The following is a 14,483-nucleotide window of genomic DNA, read 5'->3' on the forward strand; positions in this document are numbered from 1 at the left end:
CACATGGCGGCACGCGAATGAACAATGCTGCTACGTTAGCAAAAAAATAACGGCGTTCGGCTCGGGTACTAATATAGTAGACGAAAAAAAGTTCGAATATCAATCTGAAAAAAGTGGACAAATTTGAGTATCAATTTTATATTTAACCCTAACTAATAATAAAACATGCTTCAAGAATCCACTTCATCCTTATTACTATTAACCAGCCCGACTAAGGCTTTATTGTCGAAAACACATTTAATTATTATATATTTTTTATAAATTTATTAAGGCTTAAGGGTGTAAAAAGTCCTCAAACTTAAAAAAAACAATTATGCCTTGCGTTTTTTTTTTTTGCACTCATTTGGGTACTTGAACTTTCAAAATACAACAAAAAAAAACCCTCAAACCTTTAAAAAACACAGTTAAACCCCTTTTTTTACACTTAAGTGGGTACTTTGAACTTTCAAAATGCATTAAAAAAACCCTCAAACTTTTTCAAAAAAAAAGCTATTAAGCCCCTGCTTTTATTAAAAATTAGAAGAAAAAAATTCTAGAAAATCAAAATAAATAAAAGCTATAAATATGATTAAATTTTAATAAAAATTCAAATATTAAAAATTAGAAAAAAAATTGTAAAATTGTAAAATTTTATAAAAATCGTAAAAAATTATAAAATATATAGAAATATAAAATTTTATAAAATTTTATAAAGTCATAAGAAAATTATACAAAATGTAAAGAAATATAAATTTCATAAAAAATTATAAAAAACTATTGTAACAAAAGAAATATTTCATAATTTTTCTATAACTTTTATTGATTTTTATTTTTTATCATTTTTCACCACATATCACACTATATTGTGACACGTGATGACTTTAATTGAAAAAAACTAGAGGTCATTAAAATTTTTATGATTTTTATAAAATTTTACAATTTTTTTATTTTTTTACGATTTTTATAAAAAATTTAATTTTTAATAAATTTTATATTTTTTTATATTTTTATTAAAATTAAATAATTTTTTTAAATTTTATTGTTTTTTTTATTTTTAATAAGAGCATGGGCTTAATTGCTTTTTTAAAAAATTTTGAGAGTATTTTTTTATGTATTTTGAAAATTTAAGTACCAAATTGAGTGAAAAAAATAGCAACTTAATTATTTTTTTTTGAGAAATTTTAGGATTTTTTAATGTATTTTGAAAATTTAAGAGTGAAAAAAGAAAAAAAAAAGGAAAGGCTTAATTATTTTTATTTTTATTTTTTTACATGCATTTGTCAATATAAAAGTTTTGTAGCATAATTGGACGAAAAGAACAGAAAATTCTGCGTGAGAGTGAAACTCGTTAAATATACATAAATAGATGTATAAATTTGAAAAGAAGAATCTTTTACAGAAAAAGAAAATTACGATCGACCTGAAAAAGAAAAGAACACAGAAAGGAATGAGATCTTGGAATTCATCAGTTGTTTTGTTCTTCTTTTCCTTGCCTTTCCTCCTTCCCCTCTCTGCCTCAGCTTCTTCAATTCATCACCAACAGTAATTGCCTTATTTTCTTTTCTTTTTTTATTTCTTTTTTTTCATGCGAATATAGAAATTTAATTTAATTCCATATTATTGAAGCTTTAAACCCTAATTTTTTTAAAAATATTTTAATGCAGTGAAAGAATCGGGCAAAGAGTTTTGATGAGCTTCAAAGAAATTTCTAAAGAAGCTAACAATACTTTCGATTGCTCTCCCTCTGGACCTTGTGTTCCTTGCCTTTACTCTGAGAAGGTTCTTTTTCTTCCTATTTTATCTGATCTTTTTTTGTTATTCAATTTGTTAATTAAATTGTTGAGTTCCTTATCTTCGATTTATAAAGCTATAGATTTTAGCCTTAGTATTCATATATGACAAAATGTATGAAATCCAGTTAAATTTTCTGGGTGCCGCCTTTCTTAATTTACTGGAAATGGAATCTAATTTTCTGAGAAAATTTCTAATCTCCCATTTAAGACACTGTTATCAGTGAAAAAAGTAATACACTTAACCATTTTTGATGTAAACATTCTTTTCCTTTACATTAATGTGAACAGATGAATTAGATCTGGCATGCCAAAGGTTTTGTTGTTAAGTTGATGTGCCTGCTACTAGACCCAGCAATTTGTGGATCTGGATCATGTTCGTGTCATGTTTAATATATCTTATATTTATGTAAATTTTTGACATGTTAATAATTCTTATTATATATAATGAGACATTTGTGTATTCATGTTGCTTGCGACTGCTTGTATTATATTTTGTCATGATCATGTTTTAGTTTTTCTTAATGGTGTGCGGGTGTCATGTCTAATACTAGGCGTACTTGCTAGGAATCAATGATCTTTTTCAACTTTTCTTGTTATTACCATTTCAAATCTGAAATAGCTGATATATTTCAATTACATGGTCATCTCTAGGGATTATAGCCATTAAAATGAGATTAACATTTGCTTATTTTGCTTGCCTTTGCTGTTTTATTTGTCTGGAAGGCTTAAATATTTTATTTTATATTTTCATTTATGTAAATTGTTTGCGGGTTTAATCAGAGTGCTACTTGTTCTTCAGAGTGACCAAAAATATCGATGTAGTGAGACTGGCTATCGTATCCCTTTCAAATGTGTAGAAACTGATGATGGTTCAAAGGCCGAAAATAAACAAAAAACAGAAAAGGGTAGGTCTAATCGTGAAATCTCAGTTATCAATGAGAATTTAAGACAACGAAGAAGCTTACTTGATGATTCATCAACATCGGAGAGTGGGTCACGAGCCTATATTACCTATAGGAGCTGTATACCTGCAGTTAACGAGGAGAAGTTATCAGTACTCGGTTTTGAGGTATGTGCCTTTGGTCTTCACTATCTTTCAATTGATTTTGTATAACAGCAGTCTATGTAGCTTTGACACTTCATTTTTCTTAGTATTCATATGCGATAGTCATGTCCAACACACATTTGGACATGAGAATAGGGACATGATCTACCAAATATATAGAAAAACTTAAAAAAGAATAGAACACTCTCGTGTTGGACACATACAGGCATCCAACACTAATGCTGAAGACTGAGTTATATAGCCAGCAAATGCCAATTGATTGGCTGCTTTAGCCATTACATTTTATAATTAAATTGGTTTTCTGTGTTTAGACCAGAATCCTGCTGTATTTTCCTTTGCTTCATATTCTATTCATGTTCTTTTTGCTTTTGCCCTACCATAAAAGCCTAGCTCATAATCAGAAGAAAAGCTAAACTTTACTATTTTTTTCCTTCTTTGAATTTTAAAAGTTCATAGTAGATTGATCGCACTTCGGCTTCTTTTTCGTTACAGCTGATGGCCTTGTATTAATGGACAACTTGTGGGGGCCATGTAGTCATACTTTGTTAAGTTAAACCCTAGTTATATTGCTGTGACTGCAGTCTAATTTTGGCATTTCTCTTGGTGACTATATATGCATACCAATAGGGTACTTAACATTTTCGACCAATCAATGGTGATATAAAATCATGGATTGATCAACTCTTACATGGAGAAACAAAAACTTAAGGCCTATTTAGTAATGCTTAAAAAAAGCACTTCTGGCTCCAAAAGCACTTTTAAAAGAAAAGTTGTGCTAAACAAGCTGTTTTTGGCTTTTCAGAAGTGCTTTTTTCAGAAGTGCTTAAAATTTTTAGCTTTTTCTCTCCCAAAAGTACTTTTGGGGCTTAATTACTTTTTCAACCCTCCAATAATATAGTCCTTTCCCTTTTTTTTTTCTTAGTACTTAATTACAAACGTGTTAAAATCATTAATTAAAAATAAAAAAATTATTTTTTAAAATACTAATTACAAATATTTAATGGTTATATTTAAATATTTAAAATATAGTTTATATATTCTAATTAAATTTTATAAATAATTAATATTTATTGCTTAAAAATATTTAAATTTTATATTTCATATATTAAAATATTAACAAGAAGTTATAATAATTTTTTATATTCTTACTAAAATATAATAATATTAACTAATTTAAATATTATTTAAATGCATCTTTGTTACTTGATAATAACATGTCTAAAATGGACATTTTATTTCTCAAAAATACTTTTTGACAGCAATGCTGAACACTCAAATTTTAAACCAAATTTTTCAAAAGCACTTCTCCACAGCACTTTTCAAAACCATTGCCAAATCAATCTTTAGTCAAGTTATATCCTAGTTATATTTGTTGTGACCGATGTCTAATTTAGAAGTCATAAACAGTGGAGCCTGGTATTTCACTTGGCAACTCTATGTGCATACCATTAGGGTGCATAGCATCATATTGTTGACCAAGTGTCCTTGAGAATACAAAATCATGGATCAATTGACTCTTGCACTGACAAATGCACATAACCAAAAGCTTGGTCAAGTTAAATCTTAGTTAATATTTTTTTGTGACTGATTTATGGTTTAGAAGTTATAGAACAGTGGAGCCGGACTTTTCTCTTGGTGACTATGCACATGCCAATAGGGTGCATAGCATCACATTATCAACCAAGACTCTTAGACAATTAGAGTTTGTAACCGGAGATGAAAGAGCTTGTACTTGGATGATTATATGTCAGCTACGATGCATTTACTTGGAACTAATCTGTGCAGGGAATTATTTTTGGGTTACTGCTCATTAGTGGTTCGGTTGTATTCTTGAGAAGAAAGCGGGCCATTACCATGCCTGGAGTTTCAGCTGGGAGGATCCAACCAAGCTCTAGGTTTTGATAAAGAAGCCCTTTCATATGAAACAGACTTTGTTGATTGTTGAGGCTTTGGAGTAATTTAGTATAAAACTACATCTACAGGTAAATGCTTTAGCTGCTCTTCCTTTATATATTTTTTAATTTTTCTCCATGTTGCAGTAAAAATTGTAGAAAGTAATTTTCTTAGAACGTAATTGATTTTCCAGCACTCTGTAATTAGCTCTGTAGTTGGTAAACAATGTTAAACTATGTTACACGAATTCTTCATTCTCCGATCCGACAGCTATATCTGGATTTCCGACACATATTCAAACATTGATATGGAACACTATGATTACATCCTCGAAATACATGAAAAGTTGTTAAAAAATAATTGAGGATATGTACACACATGGACAACAAAAAGTTCCTTTCACACCGAGTTCCTACATGTCTGTTCTGCTTTGTTCAATGAGTTTGTTATTTCTCTGCTGTTTGTTTCTTAGACACAAGATTTGGATATTGGATATAGATTGTAAAAATGGGCTACCGGATTTAACTGAAATATGGAATCGGTTGGTCCAGTTGTTCAACCATATATATGGTGAAGCAACTAGAACCAGTTAAAAACCTGCATTGAAATTATAATTTTTAACAGAATGTTTTACTTCATGTTTTGATCTAGTAATTAATGTTTTTAAAATCTCCAAGACCAGAGGTGTAATCGGCTTGATCTTGGGTTTAGTTTTTCAACCATTGCTTTTTTTTCTTTAGTAGCACCTTTAACCTGTATCTGTTGTCGGATTAGGGTTACAGAGTATTACCGATCAATCGTAAATCATACAACATCATAACATTCAATTAAAATAAATTATTAATATGCATTTTGTCTCTAAATTTTTATAACTTTTGTAATTTAATTCTCTAACTCGAAAATCATTAAATTAATCATTTTCTAAAAATCAAATTATAGCTGAATATACTAGGCTCGTTAATAGTCCATTTTATGCATTAAATTCACTATCAAACCTTGACATTTTGACATTTTAACATTTTAACAATTCAATCCTTCAATCAAAATCTAACAAAAATCACTTTACAAAACAACCAAATACCACAATCAAAGTTTCAATCACATAGCTATCATAAAAAACATTCAAAATTTATCAATGGCAACTTCTAAATTTTTTAACAGATTCAAAAATAAAGGTACGGACTAGTTGAACTTCATTGCAACAATCTTAAATTCATAAAAATTATTAAAAAAAAGGACTCGAAATCACTTATATGCAAGAAATTAAGCTTCGCCGAACGTAGCTTACCTAGCTTTCTCCTTTAATGGCTAAATCGGTTTTACATGAAGAAAACAAGAAGATGATATCTTTTACCTTTTAATTTACTTAACATTTTAACTTAATTGTCAATTTACCAAATTAACCTTTTAAAACCATTAAAATTTCATCAAAACCCTGTCCATACACATCCACTAACACCTTAAATGGTCTATTTACCATTCAAATCTTTTAGTTTAAGATTTCAAAACTATTTGATCCCTTTAACTAATAGAACTCAATTTTTATGCTCTTTACGATTTAGTCATTTTTACCTAATTAACCAATTAAACCTAAAAAATTCTTAACAATATTTATATACGACCTTAATATAATCCCATAAACATCAAAATAATATTTTACTCGCCGAAATTGTGGTCCCGAAACCACTATTTTCAACACCACTAAAAAACGAGCTGTTACATATTTTCAAATTTAAAATATACACTGCATTTTTTATGAATTTAAAATTTAATCAGCACACTCTTATTTCTAAAAATTTAATTTTTTTTTAATTTTTTAGATATCAAATTTTAAAACTGAGTTAAAATTAGAATCATTACATCATAATATTGCTAACGAGTATTTCTTTTCTATTTTAAAATACACAGTTTCAAAAGTAGAAACTAAATTTATATAAATAAAAATACAAGAAATTTGAAGTTCTGAAAAATACAAAATCCCATTGCACATTTTAATCTTATATTTTCTCAATACGTCGGTATGTTTTATGCCCAGCGTGAGCTGGAAGCTCGCTATTGAAATACATTTTTGGACACTGTTTGAAACTTTTGAGATGCTCAAATGCTATGGATTAAATTCCTTATTCCATTATTGGCCGTTTGCATCATCACATCATAAGATGAATGCTGAATAAGGCAAACTCAAAATAGAAGTGTTCTAAGCCATCAAATCAGATTTCATAAAATCAATACTGAAGAACAAACTGAAAAATGAAAAATGTAATGCCAATGGTGTGATTGATTGAGTGGACGGATGAAAAGAGAGTGAAAAAGTGAAAAAAAAAATAAAGTTTGAGCGTGCTTAGCAGAAAAAAATAATAGAAAAGATAATTATTTTTCATTCTAATGCATAAAAATCAATCCTTTTATAATAATGAGAAGAGAGAAAATAAGAACAATGTGTATTTTAATTTAAAATTATACATTTTTCAAATGTTTTATTTTCTTTCTATCATTTTTCAACTCTACCAAACAATGGCTTATTTTTTTTTCCCATTTTTCATTCTTACCAAACGCCAAACACACCTATGGAAAGAAAATATAAATAATATGAATGTTTTAAAAATTCATATAATACAACTTATATTTATGGCACTATAAATCGATACATACCACCTTAAACCTAGTTGCGACATGGAAAAACAGAATATATGGATCACATAAACACATGAATTATCAAATCTACGAACTTAGACTAAAAAGGGTAACCGGATATAAATAAGTAGATGGATTATCAGATCTACAAACTTACACAGAAAACGGTAACTGGATTCGGGTAGTTAGAATGCGTCCACAGTTCAGAGTCAGAACAAGACGTATAGCCTGTTGAGATCAAGTGCAAATAACAGAACAATATAATACAGGTTATTGCCATGCGAAACATATACAAAGTTACTACTATGAGATTCTAGTGCACATTAACAAAGCACCCGCTGCAGCCGGACAAACTCCTAATCAAAGAATGACAATGTCGATGAACCTCAACTGAAAACTAGGAAGGGTTTCCACTTCCACGACACATCTACAGTGATACAGAAGCAAGCAGGTGCTAGAAACTGGTAGCAGAAATATACGCATGTATAAATTATAAAAAGTAATCAGGAGTCTTGCGTGTGGCGTCGGGTTCAACTTGCCGGGGTGCTGGATCGAACTGAAGAAAGTTCTGGTCCATATTCTCCCCGATCTCTAAAATTGCAGCCATGTTTCCACATCGGTAGCAATAGTTTGGAGCACTGAAGACGGTCACCACATTCTTGTCCTGAAGAGCATATAATGAATAATCAATATATGTGTGTATCTACATATTAACAAAATCCGAAGTTCAGCTCAATTGATTCATTTCACTATACTTAAGACCTAGCATTTAGCAGGCCTGGGATTCAAACCCCCCAGCAATTGCAATCCTTCTCCTTGATTCCCAAGCTACACGTTACAAACCAGGCTAAACTGATTCTTTTCGGGTTTTCACACACCTGACACCAATTGTATCCTTCCATGACAAGCTGATGGGCTCTTGAAATCAGAGAGAGACCATTTGTATGGTTGAACTGAGTCGCAATATCTTGTCCAAATGTATAGCCAGCTCCACGAGGAGAGATCCCCCATCCACAGCGGTCATCAGGATCAGACCACAAGAGATCACACATTGGTCCTTCATGAGGAACCTAACCATGAATTAATGCACACAATACCATAATTATGAACAAAAAGAAAAACATAAGACTTCAAAATATTGCATCGCTGATCAGAGCTAAGTTTAACTACAAAATTTGTGTTACACCCCTGGGACCAAAGGAGAGGATACATTTTAATACTAGGATCCAACTTTTGGGCTGTTTTCTGGGCCATCCTAGCATTTATAATTCAAGTATTTATAGAAGTTTTCATAATTTTACTTGAATGCTTAAGATTATAATAAGTACATGGCAAATTACCAGTACTCCCCGCAGAGATGAATACAAGTGATTAGGAAAAGCTGAAAGAATCATTTCTATACATACCTCCTGTATACGGTCCAATGCTCGAATATTGTCTAACGTGTCCAAAGATGGGGAAAGTCCTCCATGCAAACAAAAGATCTGAGATGTAAAAGTTTTGTGGCTATCAGGAGCTGTCATGATATTAATCAAAATAAATAATCTGCTAGAAGTTAAAGCAAACCTGACTCTCAATAAGAGCTGTGAGTGGTAAATAATCAAACAGGTCAGTAAAATACTTCCACACGTTGGCATTTCCATATTTTCTCAAGCATTCATCATAAAAACCATACCTGAAAAGGACAGAAAATAAAACCTTCAGAAAAACAATAACATAGCAACCCCATATACCACCACCTAATACAATGAGAGCAAATTCTGAACACTAATAAATGAACCCCAAGGGTTTTTCAAAACTCTAACAAAAATCGAATATGAATGCAGTTTACCATTGCATGAGATGCCATGATGTTTGTAACTACTGGATATCAACTTTGACATCCTTATCTCAATCATAGATGCATTGCTTCAGCCATGGCATGTCAGCCTCAGGCTTTTTCAAGGCTTTAATTAGTGAAATTTTAACATTAGAAAGTTGAACAATCACAATCCTAATCAGTTTTACCTCAGCTCAAATTCATGTAAATTAATTTTATATTGTAGTACTAGACATTCGGCAGGAATATTGAGCACAAAACTTACCAATCTTGTCTCTTTATAGAGGTGCAATACTCGAGAAAGATCATATATGTTATAACCAGAACCAGCAAATTGGTAAGATAAATGCAGCATCCAAATGACCATGCTGTTTTGTTTTCTTCTATTGGAAATAAAGAAACTAAAAAGTGAAGCATACTGAGAAGAGTGAGCCAGGGAAGAAACTTAAGAAGTGAAAAGCATGCTAAAAAGGGAATAGGGGCTGAGATTGGTTTGACATCAGAAGAGCAAGCTTGGCTGGTTCATGCTAACAGTAACAGTTTTTCTTCCATTTTCATACTTCCTACCAAGCAAAACTTATATGTTGTTTTATTAATCCAAAATTTAATTTCGTAACCACTTTGCTCCTTTTTTAGCTTAGCCATTGGATTAACAATATTTCATTCTTAGTTCTTATCTGTTTTCATCCTTCCTAAGCAAAACTTGAAGGTTTTTTATTCATTAGTGTATGCTACAAGCCTATGACATCATTAGAAAAGGGAAAGGTGGGTGCAAGATCTTACACTTGTGTTATTTGCCGGCTCTCATGATTTCCTCTAAGAATTGTTATTCTATCTCTATATCGGACTTTGAGGGCCACTAGAAGTGAAACGGTCTCGACTGAGTAGTACCCGCGATCTGCACATATGCAGCTAAAGTTAAAAGAAAATCCCATTCCATTCATAAATGTCAATTTGCAAACAGCTGCAATATTATTTGATTAATTGGAACCACTTTAAATTGAACTTACTTCTACCCAAATCTCACTCCTCTCAACCATCTAAAAGTTTAGACTAAGTAGCCACAACTTTATGCAAATAATAATTGACACACGTAAAAGCTAGTATTTCTAACTCACAGCAAAATCCCCTGATAAGTTGCACATGTCCGAACTCAGCCAAACAAGAATTTACTCTCAAGGATTTGAAAGAATACAACTCCTGTCCCTCAAAGATAAGGAACTGGTAGAGCACAGTTCCCAACAGTTCAGAACAAGTTGAGCAAAGCTCAAATGCCAGTCCCTCCCGAAATTTTCAGCTATTTAGGCATCCTAAGAGCAATACTAAACATAAAAGCCTTAGTAACATTTACAAATCATACCAATTGAGTTGATGTAATTTGAATATACTAATTTCCCAGTTTTACAACACATGAAGACAACCACTAAGCCAACTAGTGGCTCTTAGTTTTCTAAGCCAAGCAAGGAAAAAACTTACCTAAGATTGGATATTATAACATTCCATCAAGTAATCCAAACAAAAAGATTCACATAAAAACACGAAGTATTAAGAAAATAACAAATTCAACTACAATTTTTTCACAATGTTTTTTTCTTTCTTAAAGTAAGGTTGTACATGAACTGAGCTTGAACAAACAATCCTTTATTAATGTTTGTTTGTTTGCTTTAAGCATTTTAAAGCTTGTTCCTATTTGGTTCGTGTTCATTAAGAATTTTAAAACATTGTTTGTGTTCATTCATTTTAAACTTTGTATGTTCATGTTCATTTAAATTAAATAAACATGTTCATGAACATTAAACCAGCAACCTCATGAACATATAATCAAATATGCTTGAGAGCCATAACAAACAAATCACAAACAAATATATTTCCTTTTTTAGGCATAAAATAATCAAATAAAAATATTAATAACTATATTTTAAATAACTAAAATAAAATCACAGATAAATAATAAATCAACCAAGAATCAAATCTTAAAACGTTTTTTTTCATTAATTTTAAGCTATATTAAAGTAAACGAGCTTTAAACATTTTACAAAAGAGCTTGTCATAAACGAACTGAGGACGATGAACTGAACATGCATGTTCATGTTTGATACGTTTGTTAAAAGGAACTTAAAAATTTATTTAACTTAATAAACAAACAAACAAAAACCGAACCTCATCGAGTTCTAGAGCTAAAAATAAAAATTAAAAAAAAACTACAAAGAAGTTACTCTTAAATCAATCACATCAAATTTTAGAATAATACAGAAGCATAAAAAAAAAGGCAAAGCAAAGCAAATGAAGAAGAAAATTAACAGACTGACCTACATAATCTCCCATGAAGAGATAATTAGTATCGGGCGCATTGCCTCCTATTCGAAACAGCTCTATTAGATCATAAAATTGTCCGTGAATATCTCCACAAACTGTAACAGGACACTTCACCGGCTGCACGTTCCATTCTTCCACCAGTACTGCTCGTGCCTGCTCGCACAACGCCTTCACCTCCGCCTCAGACAGCGGCTTACACTCCATCAGCTGCTCGATCTGACGTTCTAGGTCTCCCTGTGATGGCATCCTCTCTTCTCTTCCACCGTCCGATCACCTTATCAACCTCCCTTCCCTTCACAACTGGCAGAACAGTCGTAAGATAAACAAATAAGTAAACCGGCCTGATCAGTTAACTTCGATCCGTCAAGCGTTGGGGATTAGGAAACATGACGCAGCGCTTTGGAGATCAGATAATTTGATCTTGGATTTCGTTTTCGATATATTTTCTCTCGGGGAAAGAAACCCGAAGAATTGTTATCGTCTGTCTGCTTAGAGAGAAGGAAATAAGATTTAGGGTTCTTAGGTTTTGGAAAATGAAATTCAAATCCTAAAGCAAATGAAATGGGAAATTTTGAAGAAAAACAGTTATTTTTTTATTAGCTTATATGTAAAAATAAAAAATTAATTAAATTAATATTTAATTAAAATAATCAATTAAGTTTTTAACAATTTTTGCTTATAAATACCATTATAGTAACTTTTGTTTAACTCACGTTATATTTTAGTTATTTATATTTGAAATATTACGTTTTAGTCACTTACGTTAACATGTTGTAACATTTTAGTCATTGAGCCGTTAATTGTCATTAACGATATAACGGTAAGCTGACGTAACACGTTGAATAATCAGTTCAAACAAAAATTTTAGATTAAATTATATAATTAGTCCCTATATGTTTTCTTTTTGAGCAATTTAATTTTTTCTTTTATGTTCTTTTAATTTTTATTTTTTTCTTTATTTTTCATTGTCTTCTTCTTTTCCCTCTGTTTTCCTCATTTAAATTTGATTTTTTTTCAGGATGAAAATGCTGATGTGATATTAAACTATTAGAAAAGATATACAAATGATGTGGCGTCTCTATTTCATACAATCATTTCCCCATCACTTTAATCGTTAAAATAAATTAACAAATTAATTAAATGGTGACACATAGGTGTTTCGGATTTAATCTAATAATCTTTTATAAAAAGTAAAAAAATTATAGAAATATTAAAATTGATATAAACTTATAAATATTATAAGGGTAAACCACCAAAATGGTCACTTATGGTTGAAATATTACATTTTAGTCATTTACATTAACGTATTGTAACATTTTAGTCACTGAGCCGTTAATTGTCGTTAACGGTATAACGGTTAGCTGACGTGGCATATTAAATCATCATTTCAAGCAAAAAATTAGGTTAAATTATACAATTGGTCCCCATATATTTTTCTTTTTGAGCAATTTAATTTTTTATTTTATGTTCTTTTAACTTTCCTTTTTCTTTTTTTTTCATTCTCTTCTGTTTCTCCCTCTGTTTTCCTCTTTTCTCTGTCTCTTTTAATATAGTTTTTCTATGTTTTCTATTTATTAACCTAATTTTAACCTAATTTAAAAATATATATATTAGAAATATAACTTTAAATAGACATGATCTTTTAAAACTTACATTCATTTTCTTCCTTTTTCACTTTATCCTACCTTCATGTTTTCTATTTATTGACTTTTACTCATGAACTTCTTATCTCTTTTTTGTTTTTATGAAATTTCAAAAGCTTAAATGTAAAATTAACCCCTAAATTATAACTCTTTTTTCACCTAGATACTTGTAGAGGGTTCTTCGGTAGAGAGAGGTAGCATTGCAAATAAGAGAACAAGATATATTGGAAGACAGAGAAGAGGATTAGAGCAAATTCGATAACACCAAGCGTAACAGTAGGTGGTGGTTGATAAGGTGGAAAAAGGTCAGCTGACAATCAAGCTCAACAAAAATAACTAGATGAAAGAATTTTAGAGAAAATGTCTTGAGGGTCCAAAATGCTAAAAATCCTCTCATCAATACTGAAAGACTCCTATTTATAGTGTTTTAAGAATGGCAGTTACAAAGCTGACAAATAATAGGAGTAATGAAATTAATATTTTTTAGTCACAAAAGCATTAATGGTTCTTTTTATTATGAAAAGATTTTGATGGTGATGGTGATGTTGATGATAAGTAGTAAACAATAGCTCACTATGTTTTTGGAAAAGGGAGAAATACACAATGTTACAAGAAAATGTTAAGAAGAAAACTTCTTAACTACCTCTATATTTTATCCACCAAATCAAGCTTTCTGGAACATTCCAATAGTGAAAATAACCCAAAAAATTTGTCATATTTTGGAGTTACGTCCACTTCTTCTACTTTGATGAAGTAATATCATGTGAAATGTCTTTCACGAAACATCTCTTGAAGTGTAAGCCGAAGATTGTTCTTGAATAAGAGTTATTTTGACTTGTTCAAAACGTGTATTGTTCTCAACATAGAAGTTTCGAATAAGAGTTGTTCCATGATAATATTTTTCTCAGTAGAACTTGTTTTGAATAATGACTCTTTTGGACAAATACAATTGTTTTAAATAGAAGTTGTTCCAAACAAAAGTTATTCTAAACATAGTTGTTCCTAAAACACCATTATTCTAAATAATAGTTGTTCTGAACTTTAGTTGTTTTCATATGACAGGTACACTGGATGTCAGTTGTTCTAAACTAAAGCCCTGTTTTGAATATAGTTGTTTCAGAATTAGTTATTCTCAAATAACAATTGTTTTGAACAACAACTATTTTGAATAATTATTGTTCTTTTGGAAGAGATTTTAAGTGAAGCAACGTTGCTACTTTTTTCGAGCTTGATAACACAATTTCCTGAAACAATAGCCAAAACCAAGTATTTATAGTAAGTTGTTTTTATAAAAAAAAATGGTACCTAAAATATAATTCTATTACATGATTTACCCAGCA

At 30.5% G+C, this 14,483-nt stretch overlaps 2 protein-coding genes across 2 annotated transcripts; one reads left to right on the forward strand and one right to left on the reverse strand.

Moving 5' to 3' along the window:
* Positions 1-1,295: 1,295 nt before the first annotated feature.
* Positions 1,296-4,993, forward strand: LOC107903684 (uncharacterized). Its single transcript, XM_016829823.2, has 4 exons — positions 1,296-1,521; positions 1,644-1,758; positions 2,572-2,841; positions 4,624-4,993. Exons 1-4 carry the CDS (start codon positions 1,346-1,348, stop codon positions 4,738-4,740), a joined length of 678 nt encoding a protein of 225 aa, XP_016685312.2. The 5' UTR covers positions 1,296-1,345; the 3' UTR covers positions 4,741-4,993.
* A 2,492-nt stretch (positions 4,994-7,485) lies between these two features.
* LOC107903683 (serine/threonine-protein phosphatase PP2A-2 catalytic subunit) lies at positions 7,486-12,083 on the reverse strand. Its single transcript, XM_016829821.2, has 6 exons — positions 11,494-12,083; positions 9,968-10,082; positions 8,932-9,040; positions 8,772-8,849; positions 8,244-8,435; positions 7,486-8,029 (listed from the first exon to the last, which is right to left on the reverse strand). The coding sequence occupies exons 1-6, from the start codon at positions 11,744-11,746 to the stop codon at positions 7,856-7,858; spliced, it is 921 nt and encodes a 306-aa protein (XP_016685310.2). The 5' UTR covers positions 11,747-12,083; the 3' UTR covers positions 7,486-7,855.
* Between the last annotated feature and the right edge of the window lie 2,400 nt (positions 12,084-14,483).

The sequence above is a fragment of the Gossypium hirsutum genome, chromosome D05 (assembly GCF_007990345.1).
Source record: "Gossypium hirsutum isolate 1008001.06 chromosome D05, Gossypium_hirsutum_v2.1, whole genome shotgun sequence".
Lineage (NCBI taxonomy): Eukaryota > Viridiplantae > Streptophyta > Magnoliopsida > Malvales > Malvaceae > Gossypium > Gossypium hirsutum.

What these genes read in the sequence shown, in the direction of transcription:
- LOC107903684 (XM_016829823.2), top strand. Translation starts at nt 1,346, where the DNA reads ATGTATAAATTTGAAAAGAAGAATCTTTTACAGAAAAAGAAAATTACG. An exon ending in TCTTCAATTCATCACCAACA is followed by an intron (nt 1,522 to 1,643) that starts GTAATTGCCTTA and finishes ATTTTAATGCAG; the next exon opens with TGAAAGAATCGGGCAAAGAG. An exon ending in TATCAGTACTCGGTTTTGAG is followed by an intron (nt 2,842 to 4,623) that starts GTATGTGCCTTT and finishes TAATCTGTGCAG; the next exon opens with GGAATTATTTTTGGGTTACT.
- LOC107903683 (XM_016829821.2), bottom strand. Translation starts at nt 11,746, where the DNA reads ATGCCATCACAGGGAGACCTAGAACGTCAGATCGAGCAGCTGATGGAG. An exon ending in CTTCATGGGAGATTATGTAG is followed by an intron (nt 10,083 to 11,493) that starts GTCAGTCTGTTA and finishes GCATATGTGCAG; the next exon opens with ATCGCGGGTACTACTCAGTC. An exon ending in AAGGATACAATTGGTGTCAG is followed by an intron (nt 8,030 to 8,243) that starts GTGTGTGAAAAC and finishes TATGCTCTTCAG; the next exon opens with GACAAGAATGTGGTGACCGT.